Source organism: Hyla sarda, chromosome 2, assembly GCF_029499605.1.
Source record: "Hyla sarda isolate aHylSar1 chromosome 2, aHylSar1.hap1, whole genome shotgun sequence".
Classification (NCBI taxonomy): Eukaryota; Metazoa; Chordata; class Amphibia; order Anura; family Hylidae; genus Hyla; species Hyla sarda.
In genome coordinates this window covers 159522380-159545015 of record NC_079190.1, presented here as the reverse complement: position 1 = coordinate 159545015, position 22636 = coordinate 159522380, and the positions used below count along the sequence as shown (strand labels likewise).

Below are 22636 nucleotides of genomic sequence, written 5' to 3'. Positions count from 1 at the left end.
GAATTTTTCCAGAAGTACGACAAAATCCAACCTATATAAGTAGGGTATCATTTTAATCGTATGGACCTACAGAATAAAGATAAGGTGTCATTTTTACCGAAAAATGTACTACGTAGAAACGGAAGCCCCCAAAAGTTACAAAACTGCTTTTTTTTTAAAAAATTGGTCGCACAATGATTTTTTTTCCGTTTCACCGTAGATTTTTGGGCAAAATGACTGACGTCATTACAAAGTAGAATTGGTGGCGCAAAAAATAAGCCATCATATGGATTTTTAGGTGCAAAATTGAAAGAGTTATGATTTTTTAAAGGCAATGAGCAAAAAACGAAAATGCAAAAACGGAAAAACCCCCGGTCCTTAAGGGGGTAGACATATTGTATATGTGAATCAACATATAATTTATTTGATATGTCTATTTTCCTCACAAGCAGAGAGCTTCAAAGTTAGAAAAATGCTAAATTTTCACCAAGAAATGATGCAAGTAACGACTATGATAAAGTAGAATGTCACAAAAGGGGGCGTGGCCAGCGCCGGACATGAGCGGTCGCATAGAGCTGTAGCTCCCGCTCCAACGCCCGTGCTAGCCTCTATCCTGCCTTGATCCTGGCCCAAATTTCAGTCCGGACCCGCTCGCATACCTCGGGGATGCCGGCCAAGGTGGACCCGACCCGCGGAACGGCTGAGGGAATTCGCCCGTGAACAGCCCCAAGATGGCGCCCGGGCTGCGCATTCATCCTCCAGGTCCTCGCCGGGGCCCTTGCCCAGGCCTGCTGCTTCTGGGGTAGGTGACCGGGCTTCGGAACCCACACTGCGGGAGGTCTCATCCCAGCTCCTGGCTGCTATAACCTCCTGCCAGACTACCCTCACTGGCAAGTTAGAGGAGGTGAAGATAGATGTGGGGTTGCTGCGGCAGGACATGCAGGCCCTGAGGGAGAGGGTCACTCATGCTGAGGGACGCATATCCACTATTGAAGATACCCTGGCCCCTGTTCCTGCCTCCTTATCGGATCTCACTTCTCAGCTGGAATTGAGCAGGCAGAAAGCTGATGATTTGGAAAATAGACTAAGGAGAAATAATATACGCATTATTGGAATGCCTGAAAGAGCTGAGGGCTTCACTCCTGGGGCCTTTGTGGAACAGTGGCTTAAGGACTCCTTTCCTGCTGCACCTTTCTCTATTGCGTTCACCGTGGAGAGAGCACACCGTGTCCCTGCTAAACCACCCCCTCCTGGAGCCCCTCCGCGGCCTTTGCTGGCCCGCATCCTGAATTGCAACGATCGAGACCTGATCCTGCGGTTGGCGCGGAAAGTTCCTGACCTGGTCTTCGACAACGCTAAAGTTTCCATATTTCCTGACTTCTCCGCGGATCTACAACGTCGTTGAGCTACGTTTGTGGAAGTAAAGAGAAAGCTGCGAGACTTCGGCATTGCATACTCCATGGCTTATCCGGCCAGACTACATGTGGTGGATGGTGACCGCACACTGTTCTTCGTTGATCCGGGAGAAGCTACTGATTGAGACCGCGTGGATCCCCTCGCCGTTGAGGACGCCTGGCGTTCCTGCTCTGTTTGATTGCTTCGGATTCCTGATCCTGCACCGCTGCCAAGTATCCCTGCCCCCCTCCTCTCCCCTTCCTTCTCCCCTTTTCCCCCTCTTTTTTTCTTCCCCCTCTCTCCCCCCCCTTCTTCCCCCCTTTCCCCATCTTCTTCCCCCCTTTTTCGCCCCCTCCCTTCTCTTCTCTTTTCCCTCTCCTGTTCCCTGCCCGGCCCTCTCCCCCTTTTTTTTTTTTATTCCTTTTTTTCCGGTGGCTCTTTCCTCAGAGCATGGGCAATCCCTACTTGCACTTGCTACACCCGGTTTGTTTCTGCGGGTGAGACTGGACTGGGCTGAACTTATATGGACTCGGCACGTGCTCCCCCGTAAGGCCAAGAGCCGTGATGGTGCTCAGTTTCCAATCTGACTGTCCATATGGATGTTTATCTTTGGTTTTTTGTTCTAATGTTTCATGCTGCCTCGGGTCTTGGAACTTCTATTTTTTCATCTATGCTCGGGACGCTTTGCTGTTTCATAGTCTGGACTCTACTAAACCCCTGATGTTTGTTTCTGCCCCTATGTGCTTTTTACTCTATTTTAGTCATGGCTAATTTATGTTTTATGTCCTGGAATGTTACAGGGATGGGCTCCGTTAAGAAGAGGGCATTGGTTTTCTCCCATATCGGTCACTACAACCCACACGTTATATGTCTCCAGGAGACCCACATGGTCCCTGATAATTTGAGGGTATTTAATAAGCCGTGGATCCAGTGGGCGGGGCACTCATGTAATTCCATGTACTCGCGGGGCGTCTCCTTGTTGGTTCACAGATCGCTACGGTGGGAGGTGGATCAATTTCGGGTGGACTCTTTGGGTCTCTATGTATTTGTGCATGCCTTTATTGATAACACTCCTTTTGTTCTTCTAGATATTTATAACCCCCCTCCGGCCACACTGGAGGTGCTACATTTGGCGGTCACCTTTGCTGCGGGATTTCCCCACGCCCGAGTGGTATGCTTGGGTGATTATAACCTAACTCCAGACCCCGTGATGGACCGCTTTCATGTGTCACCGCCACTGTCTCCGCCATCCGTTCCCACCCCCTTGTCCTCTCTTCTGTCTGAGGTAGGCTGGCTTGATGTGTTTAGATGCAAATTTCCTCGTCTTCTGCAATACTCCTGTTTTTCTATTGGTAGTAATGCCCTCTCACGTATTGATCTAGCATGTTGTAACCCTTCCTTTTATGCTCTGGTAACCTGTGTGTCTTTTGGGGCGCGCGGTCTCTCTGACCACTCTCCTCTGTTGTTGGAGATATCACTGTCCCAGGAAACTTCTGTAAGGAGGTGGAAAGTACACCCCTTTTGGCTGCAGCTCATTGGCTCTAACGATAGAATTCCTGACCAACTTCAGTCTTTCCTGCTTCATAACCAGCCCTCGGGCGCAGCTGGCCTAGTATGGGAGACACTCAAGGCCTATCTTCGTGGTTGTCTAAAATCCACTATCTCCTATATTAAACGGGAGTCAGCTGTTCGAGAGACGGAGTTGGCCCGCACGTGTACTGACTTGGAGGCTGCATTTGTAGCTGATCCTTCTGAGGCTAATAAGCATGCCTGGATTACCACTGGTAGACAGTACATGCTCCACCTTAATGAAAAAAAAATAATCGTAAATTGTTTTTCTCCAAGCAGTTTTATTTTGACCCAGTCCAGTAAATTATTAGCACACCTGGTTAAACAGAATCAGGCTGACCCTCCTTCGTCAGGACCCACTGTACTTTGGTATCAATATAGATGGGAAGGAGGACCGCCTCGGTCTGTATGCGGATGAAATGGTTCTGTTTATGCCCCGACCCCTCGAGACACTCCCTCATGTTTTTCAGTGATTGACCGTTTTGGGGACTTTCCTGGCCTACGCATAAATTGGGTTAAATCTGCTTACATGCCTCTCCGGCAGCGACCTGGCCCCTCCACTCTTTGTGGTCTGGCTGTTGTGTCCCACTTCAAATACTTGGGGATAGTTATATATAGGGACTCCCCCTAGATCTTCAGACTAATGTCCTACCCCTGCTCTCCTATGCCAAGACCAAGTTCTGTGTATGGGGTGCCCTACCTCTGACTGTCCCTGGTAGAATTAATCTGGTGAAGATGATCATCCTTCCCAAACTCCTTTATATACTTGAACACTCCTTCAATCCTGTCCCGATGAGTTTCTTCAAATCCCTTGACTCCCTACTCCCAACCTTTATATGGGGAACAGGTAGGTCTAAACTAAAACTCACCACTTTACAGCGCCCTAAAGACTTGGGGGGGACTGCGTTACCTAATTTTAAGACATACTATTTGTCTACTATAGCTGCGGTACCTCCGACATTGGGTCTCTACTGATTCTCAATCGACTGCGGAGCTCCACTTGGCCTCCTTTTTAGGACTCACCTCCATGCGGGCCTTCTTAGAGGGCGCTTCACCTAGAACACGTAAGCTCCTCCCTTTACACAGGTATGGCGCCAGGCACAAACGCTTACTTCCTTTACTGGTATTAAAGATGACCTTCCCCTATGGTGCACCTCTCATCTCCCTCATCTGACGGACGCCTTGGATCCCCCCTTCTGGATAGCACATGGGGTGACGCAGTTGGGTGACTTATTCCAGCAGGATGTCCTGAAAACCTTTACGCAGATCCAGACTGACTTTGGGGTTCCCCGTGAGGCATTCTATAGGTATTTACAACTTCAACATGCCCTGACTGCCCAGTTTCCCTCCCAGAGACCGCCCATCTCTACGTACCCCTCATTGGAATCCTTCGATCCCAAAGACCGCAGGGCCTAATTTCCATGCTATACACACACCTTACTAGAGCCAGGATTGTTGCTGCTACTGACTCGGCGGGGGCTTATTGGAAGGCATGCGTTCCTTCGCTTACGGAGGATGATTGGTCCGAGATGCTGTCCTCTCATCTATTCAGAATGGGACGGGTGCCTTCCGATGCCTGCCCCAGATGTCATTTTTGGCATATGATATGGCAATGTACCTTCCTACAGTCATGCTGGCGTAGTATTACAGACTTCCTGTCATCTCTGATCTCTATCCCGGTCACCCTGGATCCTCTAATCTGTCTATTTGGTGTACTCCCTGAAGAATCTTGGCAACACCACATGCGGATATTTTTGCGTGAGGTGTTGTTTTTGGCCAGGAAGGCGGTGGCTCTCCGCTGGATGGACCCCCGACCTCCCTCTCTCCCACAGTGGAGAAAACTAGTTAATACTATACTTCCCTATGAACACTTAGTCTTTAAGCATAGGAAATGCCCTGATAAATTACAAAAGGTGTGGGGGACTTGGTGCGACTCCCCCCTCACTAGATACTCGCCCTCTGTGTTTACGTCCCTCATGTCGTCTGGGGCCTTTGGTTCCCCCTTTTTACCTTCCTCTATGGGGCAACGGTAGTAGGTAGCTTTTCCTTGTTTACCTTCTCTTTCGAGTGTTTGGTTTATGCTTGGCCCCGATTTTTATTACTGTACCTAGAGGCAGCACTCTTAGTTTTAGTTCTGTTTATTGTTCTCAGGTTGGGATTCCCCTGATTGTGCTACCCTCGATGGACGATACTGTATGACTTTAAGCTGTACTGTTTACTTGTCTTATATGTGTGCTTATTTTGTCATACATGTCTCCATTCTGTGGAGCTGCTGTAATTGCTTTTGTTCAAACTTCAATAAAACGAGTTCAAAAAAAAGAATAGGTCACAAAAAAATCGGAATCAAATTCATAAGTAAAAGCATCCCATAGTTATTAATGCTTAAAGCGACAGTGGTCAGATGTGCAAAAAATGCCTGGTCATTAAGGCCAAAATGACCTTGGTCCTTGACTATTGTATTGTACCATATAGGTAGGAAGTGCACTTATCAGTGATTCAAAAGAAGACAAAACCATTTGGATGGTAACTATGTTTTGTATAATTAATTCTTGCTTGCTGATTTTTTGTAGAAGAAGAAAAAAAAAACCCTCTAAAATCATGTTTATATTGTCTTCATTACCTTCCATATCAAGTCCAAAGCAAATCAAGTGACATTTTATTGACTAATATTGATGTGAAGAAAGTCAGACTATAGATTTAAAAAAAAGATTTGCTGCCACCTGCTGGAAAATGTGCATTTTCTACATACTCTAGGGCACGCACACCACCATTCCTCCTCCCCTTTAAAGATTAGCTAAGCTGAGGTAAACACAACGGAAGAGACTCAGTGATGAATGTGATAAATCAGATTACATAAGACTTAAAACAGAAGTCAGACATCATAATCTGTAAAAACAAAAAGGGGATGAAGGTGGAATATACATATATCTATACCTCAACAGCAATGCTGAAATCAATGACAGAGACACTGGTGTTGCGGTGCCAGCAGACATGGACTGTTGTGTTTCCTCGGTGCGGTGATTGTCTTTCTAGAGATGAGCGAGAAGCACTTAAGTCATCTTCCGATTCCTGGTCCCCTGGACCCTCTTCTGGAGATTCTGCAACAAACATTGTGTACACTTCATATATTACACATATAAAAGGAAAATTCCTCAACAACTATTAAGCAGAGCCCATCAGTAAACCTGCTTAAAGGGGTGCTCCACCCCTAGACATCTTATCCCCTATCCAAAGGATAGGGGATAAAGAGGTCTGATCGTGGGGGTCCTGCCGCTGGGGACCCCAACAATATAGCATGCAGCACCCACCGTACCTGCTTCTGGAAGCTCTGGAGGTTCTGGCTCCCGAGCACTGGGACAGAAGATCGTGACATCACGACTCCGCCCCCATGTGATGTCAGGCCCCCACCCCCTCAATGCAAGTCTATGGGAGGGGGCGTGGCATCCATCACACCCCCTCCCATAGACTTGCATTTAGGGGGAAGGGGCATGATGTCACACGGGGGCGGAGTCGGGAGTCACAATCTTCCATCCCCGTGGTCGGGAGCCAACACCTCCAGAGCTTCCGGAAGCAGATACAGTGGGTGCTGCATGCTATATTGCGGGGGTCCCCAGCGTCTGGACCCCCGCGTTCAGACATCTTTTGATTTGTCAGGGTCTCAGTGCTGACAATGATCGGGAGAATGAGAGGGGGCAAGCCCACAGTTGACACAGACGTATAATAGAGTAGCGAGTCAAAGATCGCTGATAGCTGGGAAGTAAAGTGTGCAACCTTGTGCTTATCCCTTCTTGTTCTTCTGATCGGTGGGGGTCTCACCACCGATCAGACCCCAACTATTCAAAACTTTTGGACACATACATTTTTTTTTTTTTTTTTTTAAAGTCCACCATATCTGGAACATCGGAACCAGTTTTACATACACAAATGCATTCATTTTAACCTGGCTTTTTTACCATTTTTCTAATGTAAACTTCAGAGCTGGAGAGAAAAATAAAGCAGGCAGCATTTTTCTTTTCAAATTCCAGACTTAAACGCCAAATGCCAGAAAGAACCCCACTCAACAATGGAAGCAGTATTTTCTACCATAATGGAGGGAAATTTTTGGGATACATGGGAATGAGCCCTGATACCATCAATCTATTCAGGTCTATGAACTGGTTACTTACTGCCATCAGGAGGGCTACCAGCCATAAGCTCAGGGACAGGACCACCACTTTTTTCTGCTAGACCAATAGCCATCTGAATATCTTCACTCCATTTTTCAATTTCAGCCTGTGAACTGGGAGAGGAATATTCAACCACAGTTTAGAATTATATTTAATAAACAAAGTAGTAAACAAACCAAAAAACATAAGCAATGATAATAGAAATCTATTCCTAGTAAGAGAAGCTTTTTCTACTGAGCATTCTATCTTGCATATAGATTATGGGGTCTTCGGCTGCATTCACATGGTGTAAAATAGAAGCAGAAAAACACGTGTATTTCAACGCTTCAGAAAAGCATGTTTTACACATGAATTTTAGAGGATTTTTTCCCCCATTGCAAACATTTTGAAAGAAAAACTGTCACCCTGATCACCCGCACTAAACCCTATACACTGGGTGACCAGGAATCCAAAGAGGGGTCACTTACTATAATCGGTGCTGTGGTTTTCGAAATATTGGCTGGCGAAGTTCCCATTTTGCGTGCAGGAGGCGGGGCCTCGCTGGCTGGCCGCCCCTGCTACTGTCTTCTCACTCAGCTGTCCCCTTAGTTAGCATATTCATATTCTGCAACTCCACATCCTAATGACGTGAGTCGCATGTCACGAGAGCGCTGCGCTCTATCGGTAGAAACTTCGCCAGCCAATATTTCGGGAACCACAGCACTGATTATAATAAGTGACCCCTCGTTGGATTCCTGGTCACCCACACTATAACCCAGGGTATTGGGTTCAGTCTGGGTGATCAAGGTGACAGTTTTCCTTTAAAGCTCATGTTTGAAGTGTATTTCACATGTAGGAGTGCTTAATAGGGCTGCACTAATTTAGGTGGAAGGTGTGACATACATGTAATACTGATGAAGAATAAATGTGGCTACTCTTTTTTTTAACAAGCTGAAAACACACTGGAAAATAAAATCAATTGGATATTGTTTGTAGATCTACATATGTTCAGTATTTTGGCCTTTTAAAAACAAAAAGGGCATACCTTGCTGCAACAACTATGGCTTGGTTCTGACTTCTTAAGGTAAGGCAGTGTGGTACCCCCCACTCATCATCACTTTCTTCTACCTGCAGGAAATAAAATACGACATGAATAAATTACGTGAATAAATGAGTGACTTCCAGATGACAAAGCTACGGAGTTCTATAAAAAAAAGGATTTTAAAGAGCAATTATCTATATAGTACACTGCTTTGTCAAATCCTCTGTAGAGATGTTTCAGTGTACTGTTGCTTTAAATGGGCACTGTCATTAAAACTAATTTTTGCTATTGCACTCCTTATGGTAAATAAAAAATCTTTCTAATTGTACTTTGTTTTTAAAAAAATGAAGTCTTCCTTGCTTTATTTGTGTTTAAAAAAAAACTGCAACTAGGTGTCTTTCTACTTGTCCAGAGCACATTTTCCCCATCTCTTGCACAGACTTTGGACTCCTGCTGTCCTGGCAGAAGTCCAAAATCAGGAAATACAGTCTGGAGCGCTGAGGAAGTGGGGGATGGGGGGGGGGGGGGGGGGGGGGGGGAATGCAGCCTTAGCCAGTCATAGTTCTATCTCCCACTGAGCTGCTCTGGACTGTGTGTAGCAGAGTGAGGGAGGAAGTTCTCCCCTGTATGGCTTCAGATGATGTCACGCCTGCTGGGTAACGCCCCTTCCCAGTCTGTGAACCTGACTGAGACTGAGCAGAAAATACAGAGCAATATCAAGGTAGAGAACTAAAAAATAATGAAAAGTAAAGGCAGGGGGTGGTTTATCATGATGGGGGCAGTGAACAGAGAAGATCATAAAATTTAACAAGATCATGATGGGTACTCTTTAATGCAGAGGGTTCCTTACCGTCATGTTGAAAAGGGGCAACTGTCCGTGTATTTTAAATTGATTTGATGATGTCAGTCCCCTGCTTGTGTACAATAACGCATCATTAAACTGCAAGGAAGTAGAAGGGATCCATAGATTATTATTATTTATTTTTTATTATTTTTACAAACAGCTTATTGCAAAAGAACGTAAATGAGAAAATCCGGGCTTTAGTTGTATCTGGCCTTTCAGCATATGTTTACCATCAAAATGCTATGTAAAAAGAAATTCATAGGTTTATTTTTATCTGCAGAGTTTAATGGTTTTAGAGCAGTGTTTGCCAACTAGGGTACCTCCAGCTGTTGCAAAACTACAACTCCCGGCATGCCCGAGCCGCCTTTGGCTGCCCGGGCATGCTGGGAGTTGTAGTTTTGCAGCAGCTGGAGGCAGCATGGTTGGGAAACCCTGCTCTATACCATGAAGTGGTCTAAAGATTTCAGTCCTCCACCAAGTTTGCACCTCTGTTTTTTCATTGACCTAAAAAAGTATAATACACAATGCTAAGAATTCTAATAGCAACTATTAACTTTCCAGAATATAGATTATGCATTTACATTTCAGGATAAGATATGCAATCCCAATAGAATAATCATAACTTTTCTTCACAATATGTAAACTTACCAGAAAGAACATACGTTGCTGTAAGCCCTTCCCTGACAACTTGCTTAAACTTCCAAGCCTGATAAACTCCTAGAATCAAATATAAAAAGAAGTCAAATAGTTCATTATTCAACAGGTATATTGTATATAACATAATAGTTTGAGCAATGTAGAGGTTTGGCTAAACGTACAAGGGGATGTCACTGCCACGCAAATCTGTCAGATGTTAAAATCTACCGTAGTTAATTTATTACACCACAAACAGGACACTCATCACTCTTTGCCTCTGTACAGATTAGATTGCTTAATAATAATAATGGTGGTATCTGCCAAGAATAATCCAAGGAGGCTTAAAGGGGTACTCCCGTGGAATTTATTTTTCTTCTTTTTTTAATCAACTGGTGCCAGAAAGTTAAACAGATTTGTAAATCACTTCTATAAAAAAAAAATCTTAATCCTTCCAGTACCTTTTAGGCGCTGTATACTAAAGAGAAATCCAAAAAAGAAATGCATTTCCTGTGATGCCATGACCACAGTGCTCTCTGCTGTCCATTTTAGGAACTGTCCAGAGCAGGAGAAAATCACCATAGCAAACATATGCTGCTCTGGATAGTTCCTACAATGGACAGCAGAGGTCAGCAGAGAGCACTGTGGTCATGACATCAGAGGAAATGCATTTCTTTTTTGGATTTCTCCTTAGTATACAACCCCTAAAAAGTACTGGAAGGATTAAGATTTTTTTATAGAAGTGATTTACAAATCTGTTTAACTTTCTGGCACCAGTTGATTTAAAAAAATAAAATACAAATAAAAATAAAAAAAGTTTTCCACGGGAGTACCCCTTTACAGTGTATATGTGGCCAGTCCCCTCAAAAATTTGGTTTTACTGTCATGAAATAGCTTAGGCTGTCTTGATCCAACACCTTCTTACAGTTTCTTGATATGCCCTTCCCTTTGTGAGATGAGGTCTTAAAATTTGTATAAAACTCTAGGGAATGAGTCAGATTGGAGGGAACTTAATTTTAATAATGGGAGTGAATATCAGGTGATGGGTGAGATTATACAGTCAGGGGTGTGAATGTTGCACATTGAGGGGTGTGTATACCTAATACATCCCCTGACTGTATAATCCTATTACTTGATATTCACTCCCGTTATTAAAAATAAGTTCACGCCCATCTAACTTTTTCCCTAAATTGCCAAAGTTTATATATCTTTGAAACAAAAGGGCATATCAAGAAACTGTACACGTTGTGTGATCAGGGTACCCCAATCTATTTATTGATAATGCAATCTAATTTTATTCTGGGTTGGCCACAGGTCCTCTTTCAGACCCTGACCAATCACTAGAATGAGCGGGAAGAGAAGAGTGAGGCGGAGCAATTCTCCCCCTGCTCTCTGTGCTGGCGGCAAAGACAAGTTTGTCTCTGTCACATGAGACAGAGTGCACTTAGCTTGCTCTTCTCCTAGCTTGTTGAACACTCAGACCCTAACCCAGGCATAGGCAACCTTCGGCACTGCAGATGTATTTTTGACTACAGCTCCCATGATGCTCTTTCAGCCAAAATGCTGACAAAGCATAATGGGAGATGCAGTCCAAAACATCTGCAGTGCCGAAGGTTGCCCATTTTAAGCTCTATGCAATATTTTTGCATTTGGATTTGCATTTGGAGCAGCCATATTAGTCCAGAAATGCAGATGCAAAATAAGAGAATGTTGCAGAATCTTGTAATACCTATTTTATTGGACTAACAGTATTTTAAAACAACAATCTTTCGGGAGTCCTCCCTTAAAGGGGTACTCTTCCCCTAGACATCTTATCTCCTATCCAAAGGATAGGGGATAAGATGTCAGATTGCCGTGGTCCCGCTGCTGGGGAGCCCTGGGATCCCTGCTGCGGCACTGCGCTATCATTACAGCACAGAGCGAGTTCGCTCTGCACGTAATGACGGGCAATACAGGGGCCGGAGCATCATTAAGTCACGGCTCCTCCCCTTGTGACGTCACGACCCACCCCTTTCAATACAAGTCTATGGGAGGGGGCGTGGTGGTCGTCAGGGGATAAGATGTCTAGGGGCAGAGTACCCCTTTAAGTAAAAAAAAAGGCATTTCTGATCACATAGATTGAAAACACACAGGTTACAGCTCACAAATATTCAGGGGTTAAAACAAGATTGGAGAATACACACTTTGGAGAATGATACACCAACAGGTTAATAGCAGCTATTGCTAACCTGAATTTATTAGTGTACCAGGTAACAACCTTGCCAGCTTAAATGGACACTGTCAGATACAAAAACTTTTTATATGTTGTACATCTTGGCAAAACTCCTGTTTGCAAGTATACTGCGCATGTGAGCTGGGAACATGCACCTCGAAGTGTGTCTGCTCGTAGTGGTGGATTGCCACTATGAGCAGACAAAGATGGAGGCAGCACCGTAGGGTCCATTGCCGGTGGATCCGCACCTTAAAATACGCTGCGCATCCGTCCATGTGAATAAGCACTTGTGGTATGTTCACACGTACAGGATCTGCTGTATATTTTCTGCAGCTGATTTTGCTACCTATTGAAGCTAATGGGTTGCAAAGTCAGCTGCACAAAATATGCAGCAGATCCTGTTCATGTGAATGTACCCTTAAGGGGTTAATGATAAATAAACAAGCAGTGTGTTCACATGTTGTCGCCTCAGTGGGGTCACTTTCCCTCCTCCAGTGTCCACAGGTCACCAACAGGTCACATTACCAGAACAATTTTTAGAAAAATTGCGGCAAAAATTGCGCAGTTTTACCGCAATTTCAAAAAACCGTGGTAAAACTGTGCCATTTTTCCCCCAAAAAATTCTGGTAATGTGATCTGTTGGTGACCTGTGGTCACTGGAGGAGGGAAAGTGACACCACTGGGCTGCTACTATACACATCACCCAGCCCCAGGTTATACTGATACTCTTCATCCCTGCGCTGCTGCCTCTCTCTGCTAATGATACCAGAGCAGGAGCAGCGCATGGATATTTACATAGATAAAGACATCACCTGAAAGTAGCGCTTGTCTGACTGGGGATTCGGGACAAGTGTCCTGAATCCTCAGCAGCTGCAGCGGGTCCTTTACCTGGCCGGGCCTTCGGACCATGGCCGAATGGACCGGCCGGTCAGTCCGCCCCTGCCTGTGCTTCAGCTTGAACAAAACCATGATTTTATAAGCTATGATTTCTATAAAAAGGAAATATAATTTTCTTGTGAAGTATATTAGAAAGGTTAATGTTTTGCCAAGATGTACAACATATAAAAAGTTCTTGTAACTGACAGTGCCCATTTAAGAATTTCATTATATTTGTGGTTTGGTCCAGAACAAGAAAAAAAAGCAAGAATTCTGAGTTGTTCACTCCTAAGCAATGTATAAAACAGTTGAGGATGTACAAAGGCATATAGCATATGAGTATTACTACTTATTGGAGGCAAACACTTACTCTTCCAGGTATTACCAGGTTGTCAATGCCTGTCACATCTTTTCTAAGTTCATGTAGTTTCTGAAAGTTTTCCATCTTTATCATTGTCCCATCAAGTTGAGCTACCATTTCAGAGATCTCAGCAAGCGCAGCTGTTAGAAAGAAAATGCGACTTAACTATAAGGTAATGACCTAGGCAAGTTCTTAGTGACATTTTGGGAACTAAATGTAAGCATAGCAGAAGCAAAAGAGAAACATTGAAGTCTTGAGTATATGTAGTATATGGGAATGTGCTGCAATATCTATGTTTTCTAGTAAGCACTGAATTAAAAGTCTATTGTTTTATGTTCTCATAAATAGTTCAAAATTCTTTTGGTTTCAGGTCAAGTTCCATTTTGTAATAACACGCTATTATACAATAGTCAACAAAAAAGGAGATCTTTTGTACTCACTGTAAAACCTCTTTCTCATAGTCTTTATTGGGGGACACTGATACTGATGGGTATATGCTCTTGCCACTTGGAGGCGCTGACACTAGGGAAAAAAAGCCAGCTCCTCCCTGGCAGGATATACCCGCCCACTGGAAGTGAGATAATCAGTTTTCTCACAAAGCAGTAGGAGAAGCCAACAAAGAAACATGTCCGAAGGACCCTAGAAAAGAATCCCGGATAAAAACCCAACAACCGGAAAAGAGTATCCGCACAAGAAGAAAGAAATGGGTGGGTGCGGTGTCCCCCAATGAAGACTACGAGAGAGATTTTATGGCGAGTACCAAAAAAATCTCCTTTTCTCGGACGCTCTTCATTGGGGGACACCGATACTGATGGGACTTACCAAAGCAGTCCCCAAGGGTGGGAATAACAACCACCAGAGAAAGGCAATCAGTCCAGAGACTGAACCCACTCATTCATAAGGTCTGCGGACGAGACCCCGGGCCAGAGAAAACCGAGGCCCAGAAACTGAGCTCCTGGAAGATCCCATCGACCATGGAGATAGACTAGAACGCCAAAGGAAGGGACCGTCCTATGCAGAGAACCTGCATAAAGAGAGACAGGAAAAAGGTCGACCAGGCAGCCAGATGGGCAGGAACCATCCAGGAAGGAGGTGGGAAATGAACTCCAAGGAACACAGAACCAGACAGAGGGCAAGCTCAACTGGAAAACAAAAATGGAAAAAAGGGCACAACAAGAGAACCCCCTCCAGAGACAACCGCATCAAGAGAACATGGCCGAAAAATGTCAGGTAGAGCACCGTATGCCGGAGCAGAAGGCGAGCACAGAAGGTGGAGACCAGAAAATTACTGAAAAAAGGAAAGATGGAAACCGGCTCTAGTGAGTTCTGGCACATAACAATGACCTGTACATCAGCAGACCCAAAACCCCTGTCCCAGGGGCCCGCTGCGAGCACATTGGGAGGCAAAATTAGCTCAACTGGTAGAATCCAGATGACCGGAATGCCCTCCATCTCGGGAGTACATGGAGTCCAAAGGAGGAGACAGAAGGTAAGAATAGCCAAAAAAGGAGTGGAACACACTGAAAAAGAGCATCCCGGAAAACCAGAGCGACAGACATGGGAACTGGAGGTTTCCGAAGCACCTGGAAGACGTGCGCTGGAAGTGTAAGGAAACCCAACGGCCGAGAAAAGCTCCGGGTGACAAACTTCCGTGTCGAGACAAGAAGAAGTGCGGTATGGAGAGACGGCCCCACAAATGGAATCACAGAGAAGTCTGGGCAGGATCGCTACACATGCCCGAGACCTCAACCATCACTAAGGCCCAAAAATCAGGGGGGCCGACCTAGCAAAGAAGGCATACCACAGCATCCTAGGATAGTGTCCAAGACAAGACAAGGAGACTAACCGGTCTTGGATCCCAGCAGTCTGAGAGCACCAGAGCACTGCGAGGCAACGTCCCGTCCGAACGGGAATGGAGGGGGAACAAAAAGGAAACCAGCAGTGACTCCCAGGTTCTGGGCACAGGAAGGTTACCCCAGAAGACTGTGGTGTCAATGCAGCACAAGTGAAGCTGTCAAAGGGAAGGATGAACACACCCTCCAAGGAGATTACGCCGGGGGAGGAGGAGAGCAATGGCAGGACCCAAACAACTGACGGTGGCTAGACCCGCTGTCGCTGATCCATACATGACTGCATAATCTCTTCCAACAGAGGAGAAGACCAAGGCTGCAAGGCAGCAGTAAATAACCAAGAAACTGGAAAAGAGCCAGGCTGCAATAGTGGGCAGTCAGCAAACAAGCAAAGGGTAAAAAAAAGCTCTGCTGAATGCTCGCAGCAAAAAAACAGGGCCCCGCCAGATATCCCACCATATAGTGGGAAGAGAGGGACGGCTCCATCTTGGCAATAGAAAGCGCTCCGCAAAACAGTCCCCCAAGTGGAGGGGAAAACAAGGGGTGGTCAAGATGAAACTCAAGCACTGACCATGTCAAGCTCCCTAATCCCCATACCCCCTGTGGAAGGGGGAATGTCAAGTGCGCCAGGCACTGAAGGAACAGCAGAATGCCGCCCTACAGCAACAAAACAAAGTACTGGGTGGACAAAACCCCCAGGAATCCTGCAAGAACATATGGAGGAATGGAGGATCAAATGTGAAATCCCAAACACTGGTGCAGAGCAAAAACACAAGACGTGACTACAAATGCCAGTAAGAAGCACAAGCACACAACAACCAAAGTGTTGAGAGGAACCCCCATTGGGGTGAAACCCTGGACCAGATGGGTGCCAAGAGAACCATCGCGGTCGAGTCTAAGGCGACAGAGAAGGCACCCGAGCCACCTTGCACAGGAACCCAGGAAGATACCTGGAGGCATAGGGGGATGCTGAACTGACGGCGTCGCCCCCTCAGGACCCATGCCAGAACAGAGGAGTTCAACCGCCGCAGACCTGTGGTAACAAGATTACCGGAAGGACCGAGGCACACCCCACAGAAGGGAAGGTGGGCTCTACACGTGCAGAGAGGCCATAGCATATGTAGGGACACCGACATGGTTACCTCACGATAGTAGTGGGGTACCAAGAAAGCAGACACGAAGAAACCGCAGACCTCAAAAAATTCGGCAGTATGGAAAACGGGCTCAGCACCCAACAGTGTGACACAACCATGCCCCTAGCTGACCAACGTGGCACACTTGGAAAGGGGAATAGAGAGTGCTGCAGTTGCTGTGAAAGGCCATGGAACCTGCAGGAGACACCCACACCCCATCTCCTAATGGTGTCACACACCAGGACTGCATTCGCAGATGGAAAATGCATGCGGGTCAGGAAACATGCAGGCACAGGCTGACTTACCGGTATAAAAGGCCCAAGGAACCCACAGTTTACACACTTTGTGGAACTTCACATGGAAAGTGAGTCACTGGACTGCAGTCGCGGGAGCAGCAGGAATGGGAAAGGTGACCTGGTGAATCAGAAAAACCATGCAGACAGTCTGGCTATCTGGAATAGGGACCATGGCCACACCTGGTCCTGCATGCAGAATCACACACCAAAAGTGGGGTACCAGTCTTCAACCTGAGAGCTGCAGACATGTAGGGAGGGACCTGGTAGAGTAGGGAACCCTGCAAAATAGTATGCGGTGCATTGTGTATGGCACATGGAGCAATATGGGGGGATTCACTCTAAACTACACCCTGGCAGAGGGTTACCTGAACTTCCGTCCACTGCGTGGGAAGTGTATGGTAGATGACCCGACGTAGCAGTAAACCATGCAGACAACTGTCTGGCTGACTGGTAAAAGATTCCTGAACGTACAGGACTCCTCCATCAGACCTTCCCACAAGAAGTGGGTTCTGGAGTCCGGCCAATGGAACAGACAACCCGGCAATGTAGGAGACCCAGCAGATGAAAGTCTGGCTGACTGGCATCAGTCCAAGTACCTGCAGGAACCCTCATCCAGATTCCTCAGACCAGCAGAAAGGTACGGAAAACCTGGCCATGCACGTGCAAACAACAGTCTGATAAACCAGTACACCTTCGGACGCTGGCGAAAAGGGGACGACAGCCAGATATGCGAACACTATGCCTCTCTGTCGCATGTGGGAGGGAGGGGAGGCCTAGGAGCCATGGATAGTATCCCTGTCACCCTGGGAGATCGGGGCAGGCTGAGTAGCGATGGATTTTATCCCCTTCACCCCAAATAGGGTCCATAGGACACGTTGGGGCACTTCTTCGGACCACACCGCAGAGGGGAACAGGAACTCCAGCCGCAGATGCCTCAGCCGTGTGATGAGTGAAAAACGGCAGAGGAAACCATGCCGACCACAGTCTGGCTTGCTGGTATGAGTCCATAGTATACAACAGGTCACTCCATCACACACCTCGCACTAGTAGTGTGAATCGTAATGCGGCAGCTGTGAGATGAGTGACAGGCAAGACTACTGTCTGGCCTAATGATATCAGGTCCTCACTTCCCCGGATCAAGAGCACTAGCCAGCGATGTGGCAGCCTGTGGTGGAGGGACATATAGCAGGGACATATAGCATGCACACACCAAGAACACCCCTTTGATGGATGACCAGAGAACATGACAGCCAAAGTGTTCGTAGCATCCATCAGGAATGCAAATGGGGATCTGGCCAGTGCCATTCATGGCAGGGGGGGGGGGGGGGGGGAGGGAGGAAGCCAGAATTTGGCAGAGGGCATGAAGACATGGTATGGTACCCAGCGATAGGGGAGAAAAGTCACAGACTGTATCCCCCATAACTTCCGGGGGATCGTGAATCTCTGGCAATGACCCGCTAATGGCGTATGCTTCCCTGACAGAGGGAGAACCCAGCAGAAAATAGTATGCCAGAGGTGTACCGTATCTGACTCAAGGTAATTTGCCACATCGGGGCCCATATGAGGCGATAGGGCAAGAAAGCGGCCCCTATATACAGTCCCTAGAAAAGAAGCCTAGCAGATATTAAGCTGATAAGAACAGATATTACAGGCCTGTAATAGCTATTGCATGTCAAGACAGACCCCACAAGAAGAAATGGAAATTAAGACAATTCAATTAACGACCACAGGAGGGCGCCAAGTGCCACCAAATGGTCAGAAAGCGCATTTTTGTGCGCGCGATTGTAATGAACATAGCAGGAAGGAAGCGTGGGGAGCAATGCGCCCTGTGCTGTGATTGGCCGCATGAACTATTAAGGGAGGGGGGGTTGGCCGCCCACTCCATGAGCAGCACGCATGTGGGCAGCCTCAGTAGTGGTGACGGCTCGGAGCAGTGCGCTATAGAAGCGCCTGCAAAGCAGCTGATCACAGCTAAGAGGCCAGAAGAGCGGGCCGGCTAGAAGTGCTCCCGCCGGGCTGTGCTTAGGGAGGCCAGCGATACCGCTCTGTCTATGGAGCGCCGCTGACCTCTGCAATGGTGGAGGGACGGAGCTAGAATAAAGGTTGGAGGTAAGAACCCGCCGGTCATAAAGATGACCTGTACAGCGTGTGCACCTGGAGAGGAGCTGCCTGGCTTCCCGGTTTGCTTGCTGGCTGAGGGGAAGAAGAAGGGCGGAGCCACGCACCGCCATAACCCCCTGAACTCCCGCCGGCTGAATACCGCCCTCTCCCCGCAGTGGGGGGGGGGGGGGGGGGGGATGAAAGATGAGGCAGCAGGTGGAGGGTGGAGCGGAGGAACAGCAAGGCAGTTCAGAGGTGAGCTAAGAAGAGCTAAGAAGGAAAACACCTGCGGAGGGAGCCACTGCAAAGGGCCAGCGGCTGTCCTCTAGGACCTAGTATGCAGAACACACAACCCCCCCCAGGAGACCCCGAGCTAGCCCCACACATAAGTCCTCCAAACAAAGGACAGAGTCCATATATTAAAGATATGAAGAAAATTGAAAAAGACTCCAAAGAATGGCGCTATCCCATAAAAAGCAGTATTAAAGGTAATATTATCCTACCCATTATCTGGTATTATCCTACCCTTTATCAATTGCAGACAGGATAGGATAATACCCGAAACTCTTCTTGTTTTTGATGTACATGCAGACTGTCCTTCCAATAAAGTACGGTTTGCTAAATCAAGATTATGGACCTCTGCTTTTTATGGGATAGCACCATTCTTTGGAGTCTTTTTCAATTTTCTTTATAGATTTATTACTGGACCTGATGACACAATTCCCTATCAAGCTCCCACGGCCTGCAATCCCAAGGATACCCTGCATTTAGGGGTGATATGCTTACTTTCAAGGTCAAACCGGAGAGAGTCCATAATTCAGATGCTCAGTGAACATCCCCTGTACCCAAAGGATTACACGAGGCGCTGTCCCCCCCCCCCCTTTTTTTGTATCCTCTCTCTATACATATTTTAAAGAGGAAGGGGGGTACATACTCACATGTAGACACCATCTTCTATACTCACCTCAGACGTCTTCAACCAGCTTATGGCCACGCTGTATCATACCAGGCTAAGATAGCAGAGCGAGCAGGGGCAGTGGGGGACCCGGACCCAGGGTACAACCTCCAGGTGCTGGCCATTGGTGATCAGGGGTTGAAGGCCCATAGTCTTAAGTTCCGTGCCCCTTTGTCGCATATGGGGGAACAAGTAGCACCATGCTCCTGAACCCCCATCTGAAAAAGGGAAACAAAAGGGAGACCAGACCTGTGTCTTGCCTCCTACTGACACTAGCTAAAAATGATTACCTCACTTCCAGAGGGCGGGTATGTCCTGACAGGGAGGAGCCGACTTTTTTTTCCTAGTGTCAGCGCCTCGTAGTGGAAAGAGCATATACCTATCAGTATCCTTGTCCCCCAATGAAGAGCGACTGAGAAATAAGAACATCTTGTAAAAGATAACAAATACAATAAATCTACTGTGATTAAATAGAGCATATGAGCTGCTGCAGGGAACCAACAGTACATGAACTGTATCCACATATGGTACTGGCCCAAACCACTGATGAATCCACTTTAGCCATTAACAATATGGGGTACAATTCCATTAACCCCTTCTTATTTGCAGGACAAGTTGTACATTTCATTGGTGCATTTTATATTATCATATAATGTGTTATGGAGCCATAAAATAATATATATGCATGTCAAAAAAATATGGAATTGCGCAATTTTGTGGGGCAATAATTTTTTCAAGGTTCACAATAATGTAAATCTGACATTCTAGCTTTATTTGATTGGTCAGTACGATTTCAATGATACCAAACAAAAAAAAAATTGGAAACTTAATTTAAAAAAAAGTTTGTTTAATGCCATGTTCTGACCCCTATAACTTTCTTATTTATCCACCTACAGAGCTATGTTAGGGTTTATTTTTTGCACCATGAGCTGTAGTTTTTAACATTACCACTTTTGCATACATATGACCTTTTGATCACTTATTATTACGCTGTAATGTGACAAAAAATCAGCAATTTTGTTGTTTAGAATTTTTTTGCGTTTACACCTTTTACCATGCAGCATCAGGAACATCATGATTTAATAGTTCAGACAATTACACATGCGGCAATACCCAATATGTTTTTTTTTACAGTGTTTTATTTGAACAATGGGAAAAGGGGGGTGATTTGAACTTTTATTAGGGGGAGGATTTTTTAATATTTTTTAAAACTTTTTTTTACACACATTGCATTACAATATTGCATTACATTGATATATGTTTTAAGTGCTCGATTGCTAAAGGGATATTCCAGTGAAAAACTATATTTTTTCATATCAACTGGCTCCAGAAAATTAAACAGATTTGTAAATTACTTCCATTAAAAAATCTTAATCCTTCCAGTACTTATCAGCTAAAGTTGAGTTGCTCTTTTCAGTCTGACCACAGTGCTCTCTGCTGACACCTCTGTCTGTCGGTCTGTAACTGTCCAGAGTAGGAGAAAATTCCCATAGCAAACCTCTACTTCTCTAGACAGTTCCTGAGACAGACAAAGATGTCAGCAGAACGCACTGTGGTCAGACAGAAAAGAACAACTCAACTTCAGCATCTGATAAGTACTGGAAGGATTAAGATTTTTTAAAAGAAATCTGTCATCAGAATCACCCGCACTAAACCTGTTACATAGGCTTGTAGTGCGGGTGATCCTGATTAAAATGCTCCTTACCTGGTTAAAAATGGTTCAGTGGTTCTTAAGATATCTTTATTTTTAGTTTTCTGTTATTCCCTGGCTTGGGACTCAGTGGGAGGTGTTATCATCTGGGACTCGGCCACACGTCATTCTAGCTGGGCGGAGCTACCGCCTGGCTCATGAATATTCATTAACTTATCCTCGTAGTCTAATTCTAGGTCTGGTGGGGAGGACCGCGAGGATAAGTTCATGAATATTCATGAGCCGGGCGGCAGCTCCGCCCAGCTATAATGACGTGTGGCCGAGTCCCAGATGATAACACCTCCCACTGAGTCCCAAGCCTCTTCAGTGAATACGCCATCCAGTTCCGCACCTTCGCCTCTGAGCTAGCTTGAAACAATGAGGCCCTCTGCGCGACCTTTAAATAAGGTCGCGCAGAAATTCCCGCTACCTTGCCTGAACTTATCCAGTTGGCCACCCGCATTGATATGCGTTTCTCGGAAAGACGCCAGAAGCTCCGCCAAGAAAAGGATCTTGTTCGTACCAGGCGGTTTTCTCGCTTGGCACCTCTCATCCAGAGTCCTTTGCAACCTACTCCTGTGCCTCCCGCCGAGGAGGCTATGCAAGTGGATTGGTCTCGCCTGACCCAAGAAGAGAGGACATGCCGCAGAAATGGAAATTTGTGCCTATACTGCGCTAGTACTGAACATTTCCTTAAGGACTGCCCTATTCGCCCCCTCCGCGTCAGGGAAACGCACGCACATAGTTAACGTGGGAGAGGCGTTACTATGTGTGAATTCATCCTCTCCACGTCTGACTATTCCAGTGCGGATTTCTCCATCCGCTAATTCCTCCTTTTCTGCGGTGGCCTTCCTGGACTCAGGATCTGCAGGAAACTTTATTGAAGCCTTATTTATCAACAGATTCAACATTCCTGTTACCCATCTCATCAAACCCTTCTTCATTTCTTCTGTAAACGGGGAAAGACTGGACTGCACCGTGCGTTAAGAAAAAATAGAATTTTTTGTTTTGCCTAACTGTACCTCTGACATCCTTCTTGGCTTGCCCTGGCTCCAGCGTCACACTCCTACCCTCGACTGGACCACTGGGGACATTAAATCCTGAGGCTCTTCCTGCCACAAACATTGCCTCAAGTCTGTACCAACCAGCCAAGTCTCCATCGCTACTCCATTGCCCGGCCTTACCACCACATAGACCCTACGACTGCCCTATCGACTTGCTTCCTGGTACCACACCACCCTGTGGCAGAATTTACCCTCTCTCCGCTCCCGAAACTAAGGCCATGACAGAATACATACAGGAGAATCTAAAGAAAGGTTTCATCAGGAAGTCTTCTTCTCCAGCCGGAGCGGGGTTCTTCTTCGTTGCCAAGAAGGACTGTTCACTACGCCCCTGCATTGACTATCGTGGCCTCAATAAAATCACCGTACAAAAACCGCTACCCTCTGCCTCTCATCTCGGAACTCTTTGACCATCTGCGCGGAGCAAAAATTTTCACTAAACTCGACCTCAGGAGCGCTTATAACCTCAACAGAATTCGAGAAGGAGATGAGTGG

General features: G+C 46.2%; 1 protein-coding gene across 5 annotated transcripts in view; it reads right to left on the bottom strand.

The window, feature by feature from the left end:
• FARP1 (FERM, ARH/RhoGEF and pleckstrin domain protein 1) overlaps window positions 1-22636 on the bottom strand; it is a 217819-nt gene that overhangs the window by 9157 nt on the left and 186026 nt on the right. For all 5 annotated transcript variants that reach the window (XM_056555628.1, XM_056555629.1, XM_056555627.1 and 2 more), the window contains exons 19-24: window positions 13066-13196; window positions 9623-9691; window positions 8981-9070; window positions 8134-8216; window positions 7110-7222; window positions 5878-6041 (exon numbers count right to left, since the gene is read on the bottom strand). In XM_056555628.1, coding sequence (XP_056411603.1) covers window positions 5878-6041; window positions 7110-7222; window positions 8134-8216; window positions 8981-9070; window positions 9623-9691; window positions 13066-13196 — 650 coding nt within the window. The remainder of the gene's footprint in view (window positions 1-5877; window positions 6042-7109; window positions 7223-8133; window positions 8217-8980; window positions 9071-9622; window positions 9692-13065; window positions 13197-22636) is intronic.